The 21,615-nt window shown below is 39.7% G+C and overlaps 1 protein-coding gene across 4 annotated transcripts in view; it reads right to left on the reverse strand.

The window, feature by feature from the left end:
- Positions 1-274: 274 nt before the first annotated feature.
- prrg1 (proline rich Gla (G-carboxyglutamic acid) 1) overlaps positions 275-21,615 on the reverse strand; it is a 28,427-nt gene continuing 7,086 nt past the window's right edge. For 2 of the 4 annotated variants that reach the window (XM_078232500.1, XM_078232499.1), the window contains exons 2-4: positions 21,182-21,224; positions 11,310-11,470; positions 275-4,264 (exon numbers count right to left, since the gene is read on the reverse strand). In XM_078232500.1, coding sequence (XP_078088626.1) covers positions 3,743-4,264; positions 11,310-11,470; positions 21,182-21,191 — 693 coding nt within the window. In that variant the 5' untranslated portion in view covers positions 21,192-21,224 and the 3' untranslated portion in view covers positions 275-3,742. The remainder of the gene's footprint in view (positions 4,265-11,309; positions 11,471-21,181; positions 21,225-21,615) is intronic. The other 2 variants (XM_078232502.1, XM_078232501.1) reach the window with 1 other exon arrangement.

Genomic DNA, 21,615 nt, shown 5'->3' on the forward strand with positions numbered 1-21,615 from the left:
CTATGCTCATGGGCATTTTCAATAGCTGGTCATTTAAACTGATTATTAGTCAACATTTCTGAACAATATTTCCTCCAAGTGCTCAAAGTAATGAAACCAACCATTTAAAACTACTTTGTAAGCACAAAAGTGATACATTTTCTCCACTGACTGCATATTGGTTTATTTAAAAAATAAATTAAGCTGTTAGTCTTAAATATTTTGTTTCATTCCCCAAAGTAGCCACTAGTATAAATATGACCATAGTACGAGACAATAAAACACCATCTGAAATAACTTGTAAAGTAAATTTATTTTTGCATTTTATAATAAAACGAAGTCTTTTCTACTCAATTCTTTCTTCTAAAAAGGTTACAGAAATAGTTCTGTACTATAAAATTAAGGCGATAAATACTTTGATTCAGTGCTTGCTTCATGTATTAAAAAGCTTTTTTGTGAATTAGTGCATTAAAATATCACTGAAAAATGCCAATGAATTAGAAAATAACCATGTTTAAAAAGTATAACTGGTTTCTTTTGAATTCAATTTACAATGAAGAAATTAATAGAAATGTGCTTCTGATTCCTTGGCATGATAAATTTAAACACATAGCTTGGTTTAGTGCACATGAATTATGAATCAGAACTCAAATACAAAAACATAGCAATGCATACACATATTATTGAATAACCAGTGTCATTCATTCCAGATTTTCAGCATTTACATAAGACCTAAATAAGCCAGACTATATATAGTGGTGATTCTATCATCTGTAACACCTATTTCCATAAAATGGAAAAATTGAGGCAAGTGTATATTGGCAATGTCCAGTTAAGATAGCATTAGTAGCTATGTTTTTGTCCTCACCCACCTCCAGAAAGAGATCTGTTAAATTGTGATTAATTGGTACTTCAACCTATCTTTGTTAAAAAAGACATATACAATGGTCACCACTTTTGGGCATGGCATCTAAAGCTAATCAACAGCTTTTTTTAGGTTAAGTAATGCAATACAACCTACACAAGATTGAAATTGTTTTCCAGGGAAGGAAAACGATAATAATTGTCCTACATTGTTCCTATCCTTCATCTTTTGCAGAGGATTAAAATAAACACTGCAACAGCATTAGGTAATACGCTTCCCAGCTGGGACAGTTACTTTTTACTCCAATTGAAGTTAGGCCCCAATAACACAAACCGTATCGGAGTTCCTGGTGCTATTAAATGTTATAATTTGTAAAGAAACTTAGATTACACACAGGATATTTCATACAAATTGGCTTTTTAATTTTTTTTTTACTCCATTCTTAAAATTACAAAGCCAAAGCTCAGAGTGGACCGGGCAAACCCAAATTCATTCCTTGCTTGCTCCAAAAACCAAATTCAAATTCGAATTGAATCCAATTCATGGTCCCCACAAAAGACAAGCAAGATCCAAGCTGACAATATAAGACATTCCACCCCATCCTAAGCTTGAACTTAGCCAAATGGCCGAGAAGCGATTACTGAAGTAAAATGCTATTGCTTCACACCCACGTGCAGTTTTAATTGCCGTTTCCTGAGACGTTCAACTATAATGGCACTTTTTGTTGTGTGTTACTGCACACCAGACACTTTCCACAATTCATGAACATTTTCATTAACATATACAACATAGCTAAACAGTTTAATATGTATGAGATTTTTAAACTCACTCCCACACTTAGTTCCCTGAAGTTTGTATGCCTGAAAATAAAATAAAATTACTTTGTTCTCTTGCGCCAAAAGTGCATACCATTACTGACATATCCAATCAATACATACCATGTTTTGCAAATAGGAACTAAAATTAACATGCATTTTAGTTGAACCTTTGAATTTTGAACATAGATAATTCTAATGTTTCTAATTGTCTTGTCAGGACTTCAATTAAAAAAAAATCAGCTTCATCTCGTCCAAAATTTAGTTTAGAAAACCTCTCTGTACTTTCAACAATCTGTCTGGTAGTTCATTTCCTGTAGGTATGGGGAATTCCATTGTTTTTATGCTAGTGTTCAGAAAAGGGAATCAAAACCTGATCGAGATAGCCCAATTCTTTCCCTATTCATGTGTCATTTACAAAGCTATTAATTTGTAGGTTTTTTAAAATAAACATTGTTAAATACAAGTGTACTGAGAAATACCATGTCCATGGTACAAAGTACAGCTTGTATAAGAAATTGTCTAGTACTACATATCCATTATTGAATAAACGACAAAACTATACAAGATACCTGTAGGAAAATTCAGAGCAGAAAACAGAAAGACTGTTCAGATGAGCTGTTATTTGCTTATATAAAAATAGCTTCCTGTTATACGCAGTACAAATTTCAACTGGTAAATAAAATAAATCTTCAAAAGTTGATCCTCCTCCCCACCCCCCCAATCAGCTGGATGAACACCTGGTTTGGGATATGCTATTTTCTTTGGGAGTGGGGGTGTAAAAGACACACATCTTTTATTGACGCACCTAATTTAGCACACTGGAACATTCCTTGGGTAACCCAAATCCTAATATTTACTCTGAAATACAGTAGCAGTGGGGACCACACTTTATCTTCATTAGCCATTACTAATCTGACAGTTCAGAGCCAAGCCATTGTCTAAAGATTTGCAGAACTAAAAAGATCCTATTTGCTCTTTTGGCAGCGTTTCCAGTTGATTTCAAGCTCTGGATGAATGATGAGTAAAGTAGAAACCAAACAACAGAAGGTTCAATGCAAACATCTTTTGTACGGAAAAGATGGAAAAGAAAAGAAAAATGATAAGTCAACCAGTTATTAAAATTTTTTTGTTCCAACATGTCGGACTTAAAATAAAAAATCTCTGATCCAGCACTTGTATCAACCAGAAGCATATTAAATAGAAAATGTGTTGGGCTGTAACTTCCTCAGAGTGGCAATCTAATATGCCCACTTACCAATGTCAAATTTCATTTGTGCTTGCTTCACCCAATCTTTGGCGAGATCTAGGCAGTACAACAGTCTGAGAGCCAGTGTCAGTGCTGGAAAGGAGAATCGAAGGAGACCAGGCCCCTTTTTAACAGTCCCATTTGAATTGATAGGGCAGTGGCAAGTGAATAGGATTTTGGGGGGGTTGGGTGGATGGAAGGGGCGGAGGTGGTTAGACCTCAGGGGTGTAGGGGCTTAGACATTGGACCTTGGGGAAGAGAGAAAAAAAATTGGGGGCCGGACTGGGTCTTTATAATAGTTACCCTGAAGTTAGAAGAGTTTTTAAATTCTTCTAACTTTATCTGAGTAACTGTTGGTGTAATCCTGGCAGAACCATCCAAGGTTTGCGATTTAAAATCTGATTTCCTGATGGCTCACCGTGCCGGACAAGTGCACAGAGGAAGTTTGCACTTCTGAGCAATTACCATGCAAAGCTCACCTGTAAAGATCAAAGAGAAGGATTCCCCAGGGCTTATTTGGAATACACCCCAATCTGACTCTGGGGAGCTCAGAGTTAACAGCATAATGTTTATGCGAGTGCAGACTATTTAATGTTATCCTCATTCACTGCCAAAAAAGATAGTAAATCCAAATCTCTTTTCCCTGGACCTAAATGAACCATATTTCCTTTTCCTCTAACTTTAATTGAAATTATGAAAAGTGCAATTTATGAAACTCCACTGTAAAAACTGCATTAAACATCACAAAAAAGCTGGCTACTTGTAATATTATAAAAGTGTCAAATTGAATATTTTAACATTTAATTATAGATATGTATTTTCTTTTATTCCTGTTCATCTAACATTCCCAGCAGTCTCACTAACATTGTTTGCTGTGTTTGCAGGGGTCACAATTTCTTCATACTTTGGAGGATCCTCACTGTGCTGTGTGTCATCATTAATTCTTATATCAGTGACCTGCCCAATAGCCTCATCATAGGTTGGAGGTAGATCTGAATTTAAGTGAACAGACGCTCCTACAGGGAGTCCATTCCCATGCGGATAATCACCAGTCATAGCCTCTGGTTGCTGCATATGTAACCTATCAAATGAACTGACAGGATGCTCGTTGTAACCAAACACAACCACTGATACATTTCTGGGAGATTGATTTGCCTGCTGCTGCGACTGGGCATAAGCATTCCGCCTGAGATTTGCCTTTCTCACCTGGCACCTCCAGATAGCAAAGAGTATAATAATAATCATAAGAAGTCCTGCCATTAGAGGAGCAACAAGATAGACTGATTCCATATTGACACCAGAGCTACTTTCTTGATTTTCATTTTGTTCCTTTATGTAGTTTGTCCAGAATTCATTCTGAAAAGAGGAGAAAAAAAAATCAAACTGATTCACACCATTTTTAGCATTGCTCGACACAAATAATCTTCCTATGCCAGATTCTGTAAATCTGCAGACATTAGTAAAAATGTAACTTGAACAAAGTTCATTTTAATCCGATGCCAGTTGTTAGAGGTTATGAGTCCCTAAGAAGATGGAGCAATTCAAATTAGAATAAGTTGCAGGAGTTCCTTTTGTAAAAAGGAAAGAATGCAATTAAACAGCAAGTACTTCCTGCATTTCAGACAGAATTGTTGAACCAAATGTTATTTTTCCAATAGCTAGCTGCACCGAGCCCTTGAGCAGTATATGGGACAGGCTACACATGATGAAAAATCTGTACAAGACAGAAAACAATGGCAGTATTTTTTATGATTGGGATGAAGCAAGACACTGGCATCAACAAATTACAGAGATTGATTGGTAAAGGCTTGCCTCCAATAATGTGTTGTTGCCTAAAACAATGCTAGATAGCAATGAATTTCTAGTTGAAGATCGCAGAATGTAACTAAGTCAATATGAGGACGCTTTTCCCATTGAAAGACTGGGAAAAATTTCTGAATAACTGAAAAGCAAACCAATAATGGTGCAAATTTTCCTCAACAGAAAGAGAGGACAGCAAAATGAATGAAGAATAAAAAGATAGTCTGAAAAACCCTTGCAAAGTTGTTACCCCTCATGAGATGAGAATCATTTATTTTCATATACACACAGATTGAGATTGAAGAAATTAAATAGTCCGACAGGAATGCATGGGCCACAACTCCATTGACGAGAATAACATGATCAATGGTAAGGCTCGATTTAAAAATATAAAATCAGAGACATGATTAAAGTATTGAAATCTAAACAGAACTGTCTGATCAATAACAAATAAGAATAAAACTTGACTTTATATTTTATGTTCTCATTGATTCTCTAACCCAGAGTCAAGATAACTAGCTTCAAAAAGTTAGTCCAGGGCATTTTAACTTGCAGCATTACTGTTGGCAGCAGTTTGGTGCAGATTTGGTCAACAATAACGTGTTACGGGAGGGAGTCAATGGAAACACTAAATGGCGAAAGAACCTTACATTTTTCATGCCATACAACATTAATGGACAAGTAATAATAAATTCCTGATTTTTTTGTAAGAGTCAGCAAAATAAAAATTGGTTCCAGATAAAAAATGTGCAGGAACAAAACTTATTGCAGGGGGAGCTTTATCCTGCCTGCAATTCTCAGCAGGGGAACCAGTCTGTGGCAGGTTATCAAAAAAATAAAATATGCCTGGGGTAATCATAAAAACTGTAGCCATTTCACTTTTGAGTTAACTGCTTTGGGAACCCAATCAATGGCTCATTACAGACCAGACACTTACCCTCAGCTCAAGATGCCAATGGGAAACTTATAAAGAAGGCACATGGGATACCGGGTAATTTGACCAAATGGATTCAAAATTGGCTCAGTTGTTGGGAGACAGAGGGTGATGACAGAAGGTTGCTTTAGTGACCGGAAGACTGTGTCCAGTGGTGTACTGTAGGGAACTGTGTTGGGAACCCTATTATTCATTATTTATATAAATGACATAGGTGGCTACGTGAGGTTAGGATTAATAAATTTGCAGTCGGGACAGATTGGTTGGGTGGTTAACAGTGAAGCTATGTGTCTTAGGCTACAAGAAGATGTAGATAAATGAACCAAAGACCCCAATCTCTCACACCGATCCCGCAACCAACAGAAACGACATCCCCAGGGGAACCAAATCTCAGGAGACAGAGCAGTCCAGACATCTTGGGGGTGGGCAGCCTATTCCCCCCTTCAACATACCCTCCACCTGACCCGGATAAACACAGCCACTACTGCCTTAACCTGCTCAACGACACCCTGAAATATGGGCCAACAAGCCAAGAATACTCACATCACTCCTATACAATAAAACAAAACAAACTACCTTTTCTCTAGGTACCACAAAAGTGCCATTTACATCCCACTATCAATGAGATTCGATCCATTTCCCAGAGAAACTCCAACAACTGGTTAATACGCCCACATCAATTCCTGAGCCAAACAATCAAACAACCACTGCCGCTACCCACGCAGCTAAACCAAAATAGAAGGTCAACTTAACAAGGCTAGACATCAAAGGACAAGTCAGCTATGCCCCAGCATGCACTCGACCGTAATTCCCACACTCCAACAACGCCAGAGACACCAACAACAAAATGGCCCTGTCTTTTCCAGGATACATGAACTGCCAGTACTTTCTTAGGAAACAACCAAGGATTCCCTAAGCCCAAGATAACAAAAATACAGAAGACAAATGTGACCCCAATAACTCTAAAGGGGGATCTTCTTCATCCACAAGAGGAATTTTGCTACCCTGCTGTGGCATTACTCATCTAAAAAGTAAACTGAAGGGTACTAAAGGTTGTACTCCCTCAGTATAAATGCATGAATTACAGCACATAGAAAAAAGCAAACCAGTTAAATACCACACAACCGTCATGTCATACCACCAACGCAGCAAACCCACAATGGAAAGGTGACCCATAAACAATTAAAACTATGTTCTCCCTCGTTTCATTGTTGGTAATTGTCCACTGGCATGCTCCATCAAAAAAAATACAATCCCGATTGTCATAATTTATTATATAAGAGGCGACAAATATCTCTGTGCAGGAGGCCATTTGGCTCATCAAGTCTGCACTGACCACAAACCCATCAAGGCCCTATCCCTGTAACCCTATGTATTTACCCTGCTCGTCCCCCTGACATTAAAGGGCAATTTAGCATGGCCAATCAACCTAACCCGCATATCTTTGGAGTGTGGGAGGTAACTGGACCACTTGAAGAAAACCCACGCAGACACAGGGAGAATGTGCAGACTCCAAAGGCCAGAATCGAACCTGAGTCCCTGGTGCTGGGAGGCATGCTGCCCATACAGGTGTGATAGTGGCCCACTCTCTGTCAATGAATCCTCTTTATTTAGAAGGAACCCCAGCATGGGTGAGAATAGCTACAGGAAAGTTTGCTTCTGAAGGGAAAAAACAAACATAAAAAAGGTTGCCCCCATGGTTTTCCCTTTCTTCACTGGAGTTCATGCAGGAGCTGGTGAAGAGAGTGAAGGGAGGTCCTTTTTCTTGTGCAAGCGAAGTAGTGGAGGCTGGAAGTGGCAGAGGCTGTGAGCAGCAGGTGTATGGTGCACAGGATCTTGTGTCGGCAAAGCCTCATGACCTCATTATGAGAGCATCAGACCCCTTGGCGGCATCAATCACTCTTCAGCTTCCCTAGCATCCACCTTTATGTCAATTAAGGAGGAACCTTGGGAGATTGGCAGGGCAGTACACACACACACCAGCTGTTGGTGATGGAAAGATAGGAGTGCCCAGAATCCAAGTTACAGCATGAGATAATGCATAGCCATTTGGCTCTGAAAAGTCTACAAGTTGGTTTGAAGTCACCAGTAACTGAAATACTGGGTTGTGCAAAGTTTTTCTTTCTTGTTTCCATTTACATACCTTAGTAACTTACCTCGGAAACTGCTCGGAGGTCTCCATGCCATGAGAGTAAAACACAATTGACTGCCTGGAGCATACTTAGCAACTAATGTTCAAGCTAGATAGGTTCACAGGACACCAAAGAACTTTTGACAATCAGCAAAAGATTTTCTGAGATTACCGATATGATCTTTCGAATTTAGCTGCAAAAATGATTTGGGGAAACTGGAGCTTATTTTCTTAATTACAACGGAAATGAGAGAGAAAGTTTGATGATGCTGAATAACATTATGAAGTGTTTGATAAGGCAAATAAGGAGAAACCAAAGAGCATTACTTGAATCACCAAAAGAAAGGGCAGAAAAATTAAGAATTTTTAACGTAAAAGATTAGTATATGGAATATATTTCCTGCCAGAAATAATAATGGAACCAAAATGATAATTAAATCTTTTGAGAAAAAAAAATTAAAAAAGGTACTCTGTGAAACCAAAAGAAAAAATGCTGGAAAATCTCAGCAGGTCTGGTAGCATCTGTAAGGGGAGAAAAGAGCTGACGTCTCAAGTCCTGATGACCCTTTGTCAAAGCTGAAAGGCATAGAAAGTGGGAGATATTTATACTGTGGGATGAGGGAATGAAAGATGAGCCATAGCCACAAAAACACTTAACACATCTTCCCTTGACTCCCTGTGTCAGCATTCTGCAGACGGTTATCCCGGAGGGAACGTAGTCCATTCCGCCACTATACCCAACACATCTCCCATCACCCATGTCACTTTCCCGTGCAATCGCAGAGGGTGTAACACCTGTCCCTTTACCTCTTCCACACTTACCATCCAAGGTCCAAAACACTCATTCCAGGTTAAGCAGCATTTCATTTGCACCTCTTTCAATTTGGTCTATTGCATTCGCTGCTCCCAATGTGGTTTTCTCTATAATCAGAGAGGCCAAACATAGACTGGGTGATCGCTTTGCTGAGCACCTTCGGTCTGCGTGCAATCAAGACCCTGACTTTCGGTTGTTTGCCATTTTAACATACGATCCTGCTCCCATGCCCACGTGTCTGTCCTTGGGCTGCTGCAACGCTCCAGTGAAGCTCAACGCAAACTGGAGGAGCAGCATCTCATCTTCCGGTTCGGCATGTTACAGCCTTCCGGTCTCAACATCGAATTCAACAACTTCAGATGATTAGCTCTACCCCACCTCAACCCCTTTGTTTTCATTTTATTTAATTTTTAACTGTTCTCTACCTTTTATTTCTTGAGTGTTTTTCTTTATTTTTCTTCCCCCCCCCCACCCCCCCAACTCTTTCTCCCTTTTTCTAAATTTTACCCCTCTCCCACATCTTCACCTGTCACAGCTTACCCTCTTGATTTCAGCTTCTCTGCTGTTTGGCCATTCACACCCTTTATTCTCTCTATGGACTGCCATTAACAGTCTTTTCCCCTGGTTTCTGTAGCTATAACTCATATTTCATTCCCTCATCCTGCAGTATAAATATCTCCCACTTTCTATGCCTTTCAGCTTTGACAAAGGGTCATCTGGACTCGAAACGTCAGCTCTTTTCTCTCCTTACAGATGCTGCCAGGCCCACTGAGATTTTCCAGCATTTTCTCTTTTGGTTTCAGGTTCCAGCATCCGCAGTAAATCGCTTTTATCCAGGTACTAGGTGAGTTTCTCTTCAGGGGCTGTCACAAGCATGGTGGGCCAAGTGGTCACCATCTGTGTTTCAAAGATAATCTCTACACCCTAATTATGACTGTAACACTATTTTCTGCACCCTCTCCTTTCCTTCTTCCCTATGTACTCCATGAACTGTGTGCTTTGTCTGTATAGCACGCAAGAAACATTATATCCCAATAAATGTGACAATAATAAACCAAATCCTTGCAAACCGGCACGTAACAATCAGACGTGCTCAGTGCTAAAAACAGGCAACTTTAGATGATTTAAGCTCGAGCTCTTCCCTTGTGCATTCTAGACCAGAGGTCTCACAACCTGAACTCTAGCAAAGCACAGAGAACTCCAGTAAAGGTGGCCAAATTGGTGCTAATCATCGGAGTCGCACAGAAACTTCAAGTGAACTCTCAGTAGTTTGGTTTGGAGATTCTTAAAATGTGGAAAGAGTTGCCATGCATTTCAGCTGACCAAGAAAAGTTGCGCAATAATGAAAACCTAATGACAATTATTTCTTGTGCTCACTCCACTGTTCATCCTACATTTTTGAATACCACTCCTTACTGGAATCTAATCACTACCTTCTCTGTCAGCCCCTATCACTTCTGGAACATACTCTATAATCCTGTTCCTCATGCGTATCAGATTCTCTGCCCAAAGCAAATCACAACTGCACCATCCTAGAATCACACACTATTCTCGGCAGGAGGAATTTGTATAGTGCCACTAATCTCTCCTCAAAACAAAGGCCCTATCTGAATGCTGGAGCTCAGCAACTATCAAAAGTATATTGTAGTACACCATATCTCTCGTATCATTTCTCATTTCCATGTTTTGCGGGAGGGGATGTTGATCTAAATGTATTTATTAACTTCACAACCTTGAGATATCCTTTACAAATCAAACTGCAGCTGATGTTAAAGATACACTCTCTCCCAAAGTAGTCAGTTGACCTGCTCACTGCCAAACTAGCAATTTTACCCTTGTGAACAAGGAATTTGCCTACTGGAAAAATAATACGTTTTAAAAAACATAACAGGCGTTGCATTGGCAACAATCTAAAATGAAATCCACCTGAAATTAAATGCATAGTCAAACTGCTCAATAAAGCTCTTTTATGATGAATGAGTAATGACAATTAGCATTTAAAGCACAAGCCTACAACATTTTTCACCCAGAAACAAATATTTAAATTCAATCTTCAGTAACGAAGGGATATTGAAGCTGGTCATAGGAAATTTTTTGTAAAAATGTATCGCAACATCAGCATTAAAAAAGCTCTAAAGCTATAACAATCATGCAGGAATACCCTTAAATACATTACCATCTGTTTCCCCCTCCCCATATTATTTGTTAATCATTCTGTCCTGAACAACCAGACTGTAGAATTTATTTATTCTTTCATGGATGTGAGCATTACTAAATGGTATTACCCATCCCTAATTACCCTACAACACAGGAAGCCATTTAGTACAAGAAGCCAATCAGCACAATTTGCCTGTGTCAGCACCTTGGAAGAGCTCCCATTCATCTGCTCTTGCCACTTAGCCCTGCAAATTTTATCCTTAAGTATTTATCCAATTCCTTTTTGAAAAGGTATTTTTGGATCTACTTCCACCACACTTTCAGGTAATGTATTCCAGATCATTATTCGCCTGGGTATTTTTTTCCTCACATTACCACTGGTTCTTATTATGAATTACGGCGAGTTCAGGCCTTTGGACCCACATACAAGAACTCATTACAGCTTACACATTGCCAAAAATCTGCATCATCTGCTGTCAAGAAGGGCTACATTCAAACCCAGAAGTGAAAGGTAGCATATCAGCCCAAATATCATCTAACGGAGTCCTGGAATATTTCAACTTACTGTCCTTTCATCATTTTCAAAAGCTTCTCTAGCTTCTTCATAAGTACAAACTTCCTCTCGACATTCACGTTCTATGTTGCCACTCCGTATCTCTTCCAAGAAGGTATTTTTTCTTCGAAATCTTCTCAGAACAGAGTTGGCTTCACCTTGTGTCAGGAACACTAAAACAAAAATGGCATGTGAGTTTAATAGAAACTTAATTGTTTTTTAGTTTCTTTACGCATTTAGCAATGTAAAATGTATCACAAACTCATTGTGTTATCCCAAATCAAAAACAAACGTTAGAAGTTACTCCAAATTTTAAAGCTTTGGTTTCTCGACCAACAAATTCCAATATATATGGCATTCTTCAACTGATTTAGTTACTTTTGCTAAATGCAGATGTAGCACAAAACTTCAAAATCAAATTCCTTTGTGTTGCAATTTTCCTGGTTAGATTACCAGCATGCAAAAACATTTGTCACAACTGCCCAAATTTGGCAGTTTGATGACATGTGCCCATTTGAAAATACTGTTTGTTACTGCAATTCTTATCAAATGCTGGAACGGAGATTATTGTTGATCACATACGGCGGCACGGTAGCACAGTGGTTGGCACTGTTGCTTCACAGCTCCAGGGACCTGGGTTCGATTCCCGGCTTGGGTCACTGTCTGTGTGGAGTTTGCACATTCTCCTCGTGTCTGCGTGGGTTTCCTCCGGGTGCTCCGGTTTCCTCCCACAGTCCAAAGATGTGCAGGTTAGGTTGATTGGCCATGCTAAAATTGCCCCTTAGTGTCCTGAGATGTGTAGGTTAGAGGGATTAGCGGGTAAATGTGTAGGGATATGGGGGTAGGGCCTGGGTGGGATTGTGGTTGGTGCAGACTCGATGGGCCGAATGGCCTGTTTCTGCACTGTAGGGTTTCTATGATTTCTATGACATACCACTAATGACTGACTCTGTTCCACTGGAAATTTAAGTTTGCTACTAAATTAAAAGCGACTTTAAATTCAAACTTTTTTTAAAACCAGCATGCTTCACAAATGGCTTAGAGTGTAAGGCAGCCACTTTCCAGGGCACCCAGTATGGTCTGAGTCATTCGATATTGGGTGTAAAAGCTGTGGATCAGTATCTTTCACGAGATAGTGGATAAATATCCAATTCCACAAAGTTTCATATTTAGAAAACCTCCTGTGGTATTGTTCACTGTTCAGTTGAGATACGGAAAAGGGGGAACAGCACTTGCCTCTAACAAAAGGTTAAAGAAAAGTTTAAAATTCTGGTCAGATACAATGGCTGGAATTTTACTGCCTCGCAGAATGGAAATCTCCGTTGGCCTTGGGCAGGATTTTACGATCTCACCAAGCGAGGTCATAAAATCCCGCCCAATAACTTTTGGAAAACAGAAGTATTTCCTTTACATGTTGAAACTAGATGAATAGCGTAGGGGAATAATTAAGTCTTTATATACAAGCAATAATTTTCATACTGTATAATCAAAAGGTGAGTACTGCTCTAATTGCAAGGAAATTAGAAAGTTGCAAAAAAGATAGAGTAGCTATAATGGGAGACAATTTTCTGAATATAGACTGAGATAATAGTACTGTAAAAGACAGATCAACAGTTTTGAGTGCATCCAGGAGAATTTTCCACAGCAATAAGTTTTCAGTTCACAAGCTGAATTTTTACATAGCCAAATTTTACATGTACATATATTACAGTGAGCTAGCTGGCAGATCTTAGGAATATTTCAACTGCACAAAAGGAAATGAACTTTGCATTTTTCCGTTCGATGTTTTTTGTTAAAGAGAAGCACAAATGTTTTTATAATGCCCTGCAGTCTCTCTTGGAGCTAACTTACACAAGCTGTGGTGTGGTGGGGGAAACAGAGAGTTACCTATACCAGAAGGTCCCTCTGCTCCTGCATTCCCCTTATTTCAGATCATCTCTTCTTGTTCTTCTGACCAAAATAAATCACATCTAGTTTCTCCGCATTGAGTTTCCAACCATACCAGCAACTTGTCTCTGTCCTTTTGAAACTCTACACCAACATCCTCTAAGTTCACAATGTTTCCTAGTTTCATTTCATTGACTAACTTTTGTACCCTGTACACCAAGGTCTAGGCCATTAATATATTAGGATAAACAAAGGTCCCAACACTGATCCCTGGGGAACTCCAACACAAACCTTCCTCCAGCTTGAGAATCATCCATTCCACGTTTCCTATCATTCAGCCTATTTGATACACATATTGCTTTTGTCCCTTTTGTTCCATAGGCTTTAACTTTGCTCAAGTCTGTGGTGAAGCAGTGGTTTTGACAGTTCATGTGCACCACAGTAACTTCATTGCCTCCATTAACCGTCTGTTATCTCTCGAAAAAATTCCAACAAGTTAAAACAAATTTCCTTTAAGAAATCCACTCCGACTAACACGTTTGCCCATATGACAATTAATTTTGTCCCAGATTACTGTTTCAAGAAGTTTCCTACCCATTGACTAGCGTGTAATTGCTGGGATAATCTTTACTCCCTTTTTTGAACAAGGGTGTAACATTTGCAATTCTCCCGCACCACCCCAGAGTCCAAAAAGACTGCAAAATTATGGCTTGCATCCTCAATTTTAACTCGCTTCCACCAGTATCCTTGGATGCATCTCATCTGGCCTGGTACCTTTTCAAATTCAAGTACAGACTGCCTGTCCAATCCTTCTCATCAGATTAAAGCCCATTTAAAATAACCTCTTTCACTCTGGTAGCAGCTTCTTCCTTGGTAAACTCGGATGCAAAGCATTCAGTTAATACTTCTGCTCTATCCCGGCTCCATCCTCCATTTGGTTCCCAATAGGCTCCATTGCTCCTTCTACCACCCTTTTATGATTTATATGCCTTTAGAGGGCTTTGGGTTTCTCTTTTAGGTTGCCTGTCAGTCTCCTTTCATGCCCCCTTTTTGCTTCTCTCTATTGCTTTTTCACCAACCTGATCATTCTATATTCAGCCTGTTTCTCAATTATTTTCTCTATCTGACATTTGTTGTAAGCAAAACTTGTTCTTTATCTTAATCTCTCTTTTGTCAACCAAAAAGCTCTGGATTTGTTTACTGCTCCTTTCTCTTTCAAGGAGTACACCTCAACTGCAGCCAAACTCTCTCTCTCTCTCTTCTTTGAGGGTAGCCTATTGTTCAGCTACCTTTTTTCTTGCCAATATTTACTACTTTGTTTGGTCCAAATCCATTCTTACTATAATTGAAATTGGCTTTCCAACAATTAATTATTGTTACCCTGGATTCTTCTTTGTCCTTTTCCATAGTCAGCCTGAAACTTATATAATGATCACTGTCCTCTAAATGTTCTCTAACAGATCCACATCGCCTTCCTCATTCCCAAGAACCAGTTCTAGCAGTGTCTCTTTCCTCGTTGAACTGAAAACTTATTGCTGTGGAAAATTCTCCTGGATGCACTCAAAACTGTTGATCTCTGTCTTTTACAGTACTATTATCTCAGTCTATATTCAGATAATTGTCTCCCATTATAACTACTCTATCTTTTTTGCAACTTTCTAATTTCCTTGCAATTAGAGCAGTACTCACCGTTTTTTTGTTCCTTAGCTCTAGCCAAATAGATTCTGTCCTTACATCCTCGGGGACATCCTCTTTCTCCAGTGCTGCCAAACCTCCTATTTTTTCCCCCCATTTCTTATCTTTCCTGAACACCTTGCATCCAAGAATATTTAACACCCATACCTGCCCTTTCTTGAGCCAGGTCTCTGTTCTCAGAGGGACAGGGAGTGAACATGGGGAGAAGAGAACGTGGTGAGAGAGAAAGAGGAGAAAAGTTCATGCGAGTAAAACAGAGTTGATATGGGGTCAACTCTGGGTTGATTGCTCTTGGTATTTTCATTTCATACATTTTCAATGATGAATGGGTGGGATCAAAGTTTTATACTATAAATATGACTCATTAGTACTTTAGCATCCTATTTACTTTCATTAAATCAGTCCATTTAAAGCTTCATTGAGATGATAATTGCATACATTGCCGGACATCTGAAACTATCTACTTAGGAAGTCGCACTTCAACACCAGCATTTAATTCAGTGAGAGGACAAAAGACTCTTCAAATACCAAACTGTGCCTTTACATACATTTTACTATGCAATATTTTTGCATATCAATGATCTTTTTCCTGCATCCCACAGGGCAGCTTGAACTCATTCAACCCATTAACTTCCTATGAATACAGTTTTTTGCTTCAGATTGTGAAGCATCAGATTGTGCTCCCTTTAACACTTCCAAAGGGCTTACTTTAATGTTAATGAAAAGCAACATCAAATTCTTCACAAAATGTGAAAGACCTGCTGTGTATTTCTGGTTTTTGATTCAGAGTACAACATTTTTAAAATTTCCCCTTGTCCAGTCTGGGGTTCCAACTACCCTCAAATTGATTGGATAAATGTAGGATTAGGACAGATATGAAAAGTGGATGCCTAAACAAATGTTGAATTTTGGAGGTTTACAACACATACAACAAGCTTTGAACAGTAAGATGATCAACTCTTCATATTCAAATATTTTATTGGAGATACTGCATTAATAAATTTATACTAAAATTGGGGTCAGTAGGCCTACGCCCAGGAATGGATTGCAAACTTTTATGCATGCAAACTATATCATACATGCACATAGAAATGCAAAGTATCAAGTGACACGAGTGTTATAGACCGCTGTGGCATTTTAAATGCTCAGGAATGTTGAGCATTGCAGAAGAACTAGAACTTCCTGTTTTGATATATCTCATCTTCAATTTAGACTATATCAATGTAGAACAGAACTACTCTGGGTATTTTTCAGACTGATATGTGGTTACAAAAGGAATAAAGAGCTGAAGTGAAACCATTATGAATTCCCTTGTCACCTGTCTGTGGACATTTCAAAAAAGTATCAGGGTACAACATTAAAATCCATAAGAAATGCCTCTTGTAACAAAAAATATTGATTTGTTGGGCTGAAGCCATTGTTTGAGTTTTTAAATACACCACAACAATATTTCAATGACTTAAAACAGAAGCTGCTAAGATGGTCAAACATTTGCATAACTGCACCCTACAAATTCCAAAGCTATTAAAATAGAGTCAAGCTGTCTCGAAGAACGGATCAGAGGCAATCTTAGAGGAATGTGAATGGCCCATCTCCTGACCCATTCACAGCTATTTGTATTCTGCTGGGTCTGGAACAAACTATTAGATTCACTCAGGACAATGAACTCTGGTTGAGAAGGAATTCTTTCAGCCATAATCTAGTCATGCCTAAACCATGGACTTGAAATTAACTCATGACCATGTTTGTGTAACCGTTCAGTAGGTGAGAAGGGGTATTTTGATGAGTCAACTAACACTGTCTAAAAAACAGTTTATCTGTTGCCAGTCAGAAAAATGAGGAGATTCAGAGTAGTTGCTGAGTGGGCACTCTCTTTCCATCAATCCTGCAAGATCAAGCTGTGTTGTTTGATCAGTTATGCATTACAGGCAGCATCTAAAAACCAACTTGGCAGTTACTGACTCCAGGAAACCAAATATAAATCATCCATCAACAGCTTTAAATTGTCCCATCACAAAATTCAGAAAGACCCTTGAGTCTAGTCTTAAACTAAGGCATCAATCCACCAAATCCATATTTAACAAACAATTTTTGGACTTTTAAACTATTTAATCTATCCTCCCACTTTGCAACTTGTGTGTGTCAATGTATGTGACTTCATGAATGCATATGATGTGCAAGAGTTGGAGTGTTTTTTCATTATCTTTTTAAATTTAGATTGGGTGTTAAGCACCAAACAAAGAACAAAGAACAGTACAGCACAGGAAACAGGCCCTTCGGCCCTCCAAGCCTGTGCCGCCCCTTGGTCCAACTAGACCAATCGTTTGTATCCCTCCATTCCCAGACTGCTCATGTGACTATCCAGGTAAGTCTTAAACGGTGCCAGCGTGTCTGCCTCCACCACCCTACTTGGCAGCGCATTCCAGGCCCCCACCACTCTCTGTGTAAAAAACGTCCCTCTGATATCTGAGTTATACCTCGCCCCTCTCACCTTGAGCCCGTGACCCCTCATGATTGTCACCTTCGACCTGGGAAAAAGCTTCCCACCTTTCACCCTATCTATTCCCTTTTAGGTCTCCCCCCATTCTCCGTCTTTCCAGGGAGAACAAGCCCAGTTTACCCAATCTCTCCTCATAGCCAAGACCCTCCATACCAGGCAACATCCTGGTAAACCTTCTCTGCACTCTCTCTAAAGCCTCCACGTCCTTCTGGTAGTGCAGCGACCAGAACTGGACGCAGTACTCCAAATGTGGCCTAACCAGCGTTCTATACAGCTGCAACATCAGACTCCAGCTTTTATACTCTATACCCCGTTCTATAAAGGCAAGCATACCATATGTCTTCTTCACCACCTTCTCCACTTGTGCTGCCACCTTCAAGGATTTGTGGACTTGCACACCTAGGTCCCTCTGTCTTTCTATACTCTTGATGGCTCTGCCATTTATTGTATAACTCCCCCTAACATTAGTTCTTCCAAAATGCATCACTTCGCATTTATCTGGATTAAATTCCATCTGCCATTTCTCCGCCCAATTTTCCAGCCTATCTATATCCTGCTGTATTGTCCGACAATGTTCATCACTATCCGCAAGTCCAGCGATCTTCGTATCATCCGCAAACTTGCTGATAACACCAGTTACACCTTCTTCCAAATCATTTATATATATCACAAATAGCAGAGGTCCCAGTACAGAGCCCTGTGGAACACCACTGGTCACAGACCTCCAACCGGAAAAAGACCCTTCGACTGTTACCCTCTGTCTCCTGTGGCCAAGCCAGTTTTCTCTCCATCTAGCCACCTCTCCTTGTATCCCATGAGCCTTAACCTTCTTAACCAACCTGCCATGAGGGACTTTGTCAAATGCCTTACTGAAATCCATATAGACCACATCCATGGCCCTTCCTTCGTCAACCGTTTTTGTCACTTCCTCAAAAAACTCCACCAAATTTACACGGCACGACCTCCCTCTTACAAAACCATGCTGTCTGTCACTAATGAGATTGTTCCGTTCTAAACGCGCATACATCCTGTCTCTAAGAATCCTCTCCAACAACTTCCCTACCACGGACGTCAAGCTCACTGGCCTATAATTATCCGGGTTATCCCTGCGACCCTTCTTAAATAACGGTACCATATTCGTTATCCTCCAATCCTCAGGGACCTCACCTGTGTCCAATGAAGAGACAAAGATTTCCGTCAGAGGCCCAGCAATTACATCTCTCGTCTCCCTGAGCAGTCTAGGATAGATGCCATCAGGCCCTGGGGATTTGTCAGTTTTAATGTTACCTAAAAAACCTAACACTTCCTCCCTTGGAATGGAGATTCTCTCTAACGGGTCAACACCTCCCTCTGAGACACTCCCAGTCAACAAGTCCCTCTCCTTTGTGAATACCGATGCAAAGTATTCATTTAGGATCTCCCCTATTCCCTTGGGTTCTAAGCATAATTCCCCTCCTTTGTCCCCGAGAGGTCCGACTTTTTCCCTGACAACTCTTTTGTTCCTAACATATATACTATTCCCTCCTTTTAAACAGTATTCAAGAAAATGTGTCCGCACCTTTAATAGTCACAGTACTTAAACAGTGAAACACCCATGGAATTGGCAAGCATGATCTTTTTAAAAACTTGTTGCCTCAAACAAGGAATGAGAAAAGGGAGGAAACATTTTCTCATTTCTCAGCTGACCCTAATAACACACTCTCATCTTCAAACTTAGGACAACTTACAAATGCACTTAGCTCATGTTGTCCCAGTTTAATTTTAAAAATGTTTAAACAGAAGGGTGTACAATCTCCAAATAGAACATCCCTACTACTCTTCAACAGAAGAAATAGTAGAAGCAATTCACAGGAATTTCTAAATATTAAGCAAAATGTATTTAATTAATTAATACATCTTGTGCATGGAAATCCTTGATCCAGACCAAATTTGCCTCTGTATTTCTTCAGTGACATTCAATAGAGAAACATCTCCACTCAAAATTCACAGGTTTGTGACTTCAAACCAGCCAGGTACCTGGTTCTGAGGGACTTGCTTTTCAGGTCTCTTGTCCATAATGAACTGCATTTCTAGCAAACTTTATTATTTTCTTACAGAATGAAGACACTTTCAACAAAAACACTCCCCAGATGTTATGTTACTCATAAAGACCTAGAAACTACTTATGTGAATATATATCTTGGCCTCCTGCATTCATTGTTGGACTGCAGTCATAGAATCCCTACAGTGCAGAAGGAGTCCATTCAACCCATTAAGTTTGCACCAACCACAATCCCACGCAGCCCCAATCCCTGTAGCCCCATGTATGTATCCTGATAGTGTCAGGGGGGACTAAGGGGCAATTTACCATGGCCAATCAACCTAACCTGCACATCTTTGGACTGTGGGAGGAAACCGGAGCACCCGGAGGAAACCCACGCAGACACGAGGAGAATGCGCCAACTACACACAGACAGTGACCCAAGCTGGGAATCGAACCCAGGTCCCTGGTGCTGTGAGGCAGCAGTGCTAACCACTCTGCCACCGTGCTGCCCTAATATGCCAAGTATCAGTCGACTAGTCACCAGTAAGAAACACACTCTTGCATTTTGAGTCCAAAGTGTGAATGACCCAAATTGCGCAGAACTCACTCAATGCAGGAAACCTTGGAGGGAGCAGGGGAGAGAATCTGCACAGAAGCCATGGCCCCTTTTCACAGCAATAGCTGCCGTGTTCTGATAAGAATTTACAAGTCCCAAAGCTTCTCAGTATGTACGTGAATATGTAGGTATCTAAGGGGAAGGGGGAGAGAGGAGAGGCTAGAGAATACAATTGTCAGTTGCATAGTTACCCAGGAGTTAGACTATAATTCTTAGAGATAAAAATACATAGAAAATAGGATCAGTAGGAGGCCATTCAGTCCTTTGAACCAGATTCACCATTCAATATTATCACAGCTGATTCACTATCTGAATGCCATACTTCCATGCTTTGCCCAAGTGCTTAATGCTTTAAGAGTCAAGGTATCTCATTTCCTTCTTAACACATCAGTGACTTGACTTAGCCTGCTCTTGAGTCTAACATTTGCTGGATAAATACTCAGGTAAGCAACTCAGAATGTAGGGTCCCAGGGAATTGCCAATCAGAAGTTCAAACTTCCCTTACAATTCCCACAGAATTATTATGTTTCATGGGGTTCAGCAATCGATTTTCATCTGGGGGTGGGGTGCAAAGAGTAACATTTGGGCTCTGATGATCCAGAAGATCTAGGCCAATCTATCTAATTTATGAGAACCAGAAGGCATAACACCAAACTTTGTTTTGCCTTAACACAATCACCAAGACTTTGTAAAATGCAGACAGTATTTCTGTTTCTCTGTAATCTTTCTCAACTTTAAACAATGTTCTATCAGTCAGGGATGAATTAAAAAATTTCCTTCCCAGTCTTGAACCAAGTCCCAAGATTTATTTATTAACAGCTGAAGGAATTAACTCACTTGAATCACACAAGCAATTAAGTCTATTACAAGCAAGTTCAAAAAAGGAAAACATTTTGTTTAATTTTCAGCTGCCTATAACTTACAGCGTTTTCACTCAAGTCAAGTCAAATCCACGGTGTGGTCGGCAAAAGAAAATATTCAACTGCTGACCAGAAATACATATGCAGAACGAATGAAAATTTTTAACATATAATTTATGCACGAGTCAAAACTGGAACCATGCTCTTACCTTAGTTGAATTCCATCAATTTAGGATTTTAAAAATGTCTGGCAAATTTAAAAATTCAGAAGAAACCTAATTCAGTAAATGAATCAATACTTACCACTCTGCATGGCTTCTTTTTGGAATGAAAAGATTCAGAAAGTCTGAAAGCAGAATAAAAGTATAGTTTATTTCTGTACAATAAAGCACTATGGTTTAGAATTAACCACTGAAACAAGGAAGGACTGGTACACACTAACATTTGAGTAGTTTCTACTATTATGGGAATTAGTCAAAGTACTGCAAACTGACAATGTGCTCTTCTGCTCCTCCCTCATCCCACTGTGGCTCACACCATCAACAATGCCAAAGCAGGCCTACTGTATATTTTCCCTTGACCACATGCAGGGCCTTCAGACATTCAGAACATCCTCCGTAAATCACTTTATTACCACAAAATCTTTCCCTCTTAAGCCCCAACTGCTGAAATGCTTTGTAACATTTTGTTACCTTTTAATGCAAGTTCTCATTCACACCACACCCATTTTTTGTGTC

The sequence above is a fragment of the Mustelus asterias genome, chromosome 17 (genome assembly GCF_964213995.1).
Source record: "Mustelus asterias chromosome 17, sMusAst1.hap1.1, whole genome shotgun sequence".
NCBI lineage: Eukaryota > Metazoa > Chordata > Chondrichthyes > Carcharhiniformes > Triakidae > Mustelus > Mustelus asterias.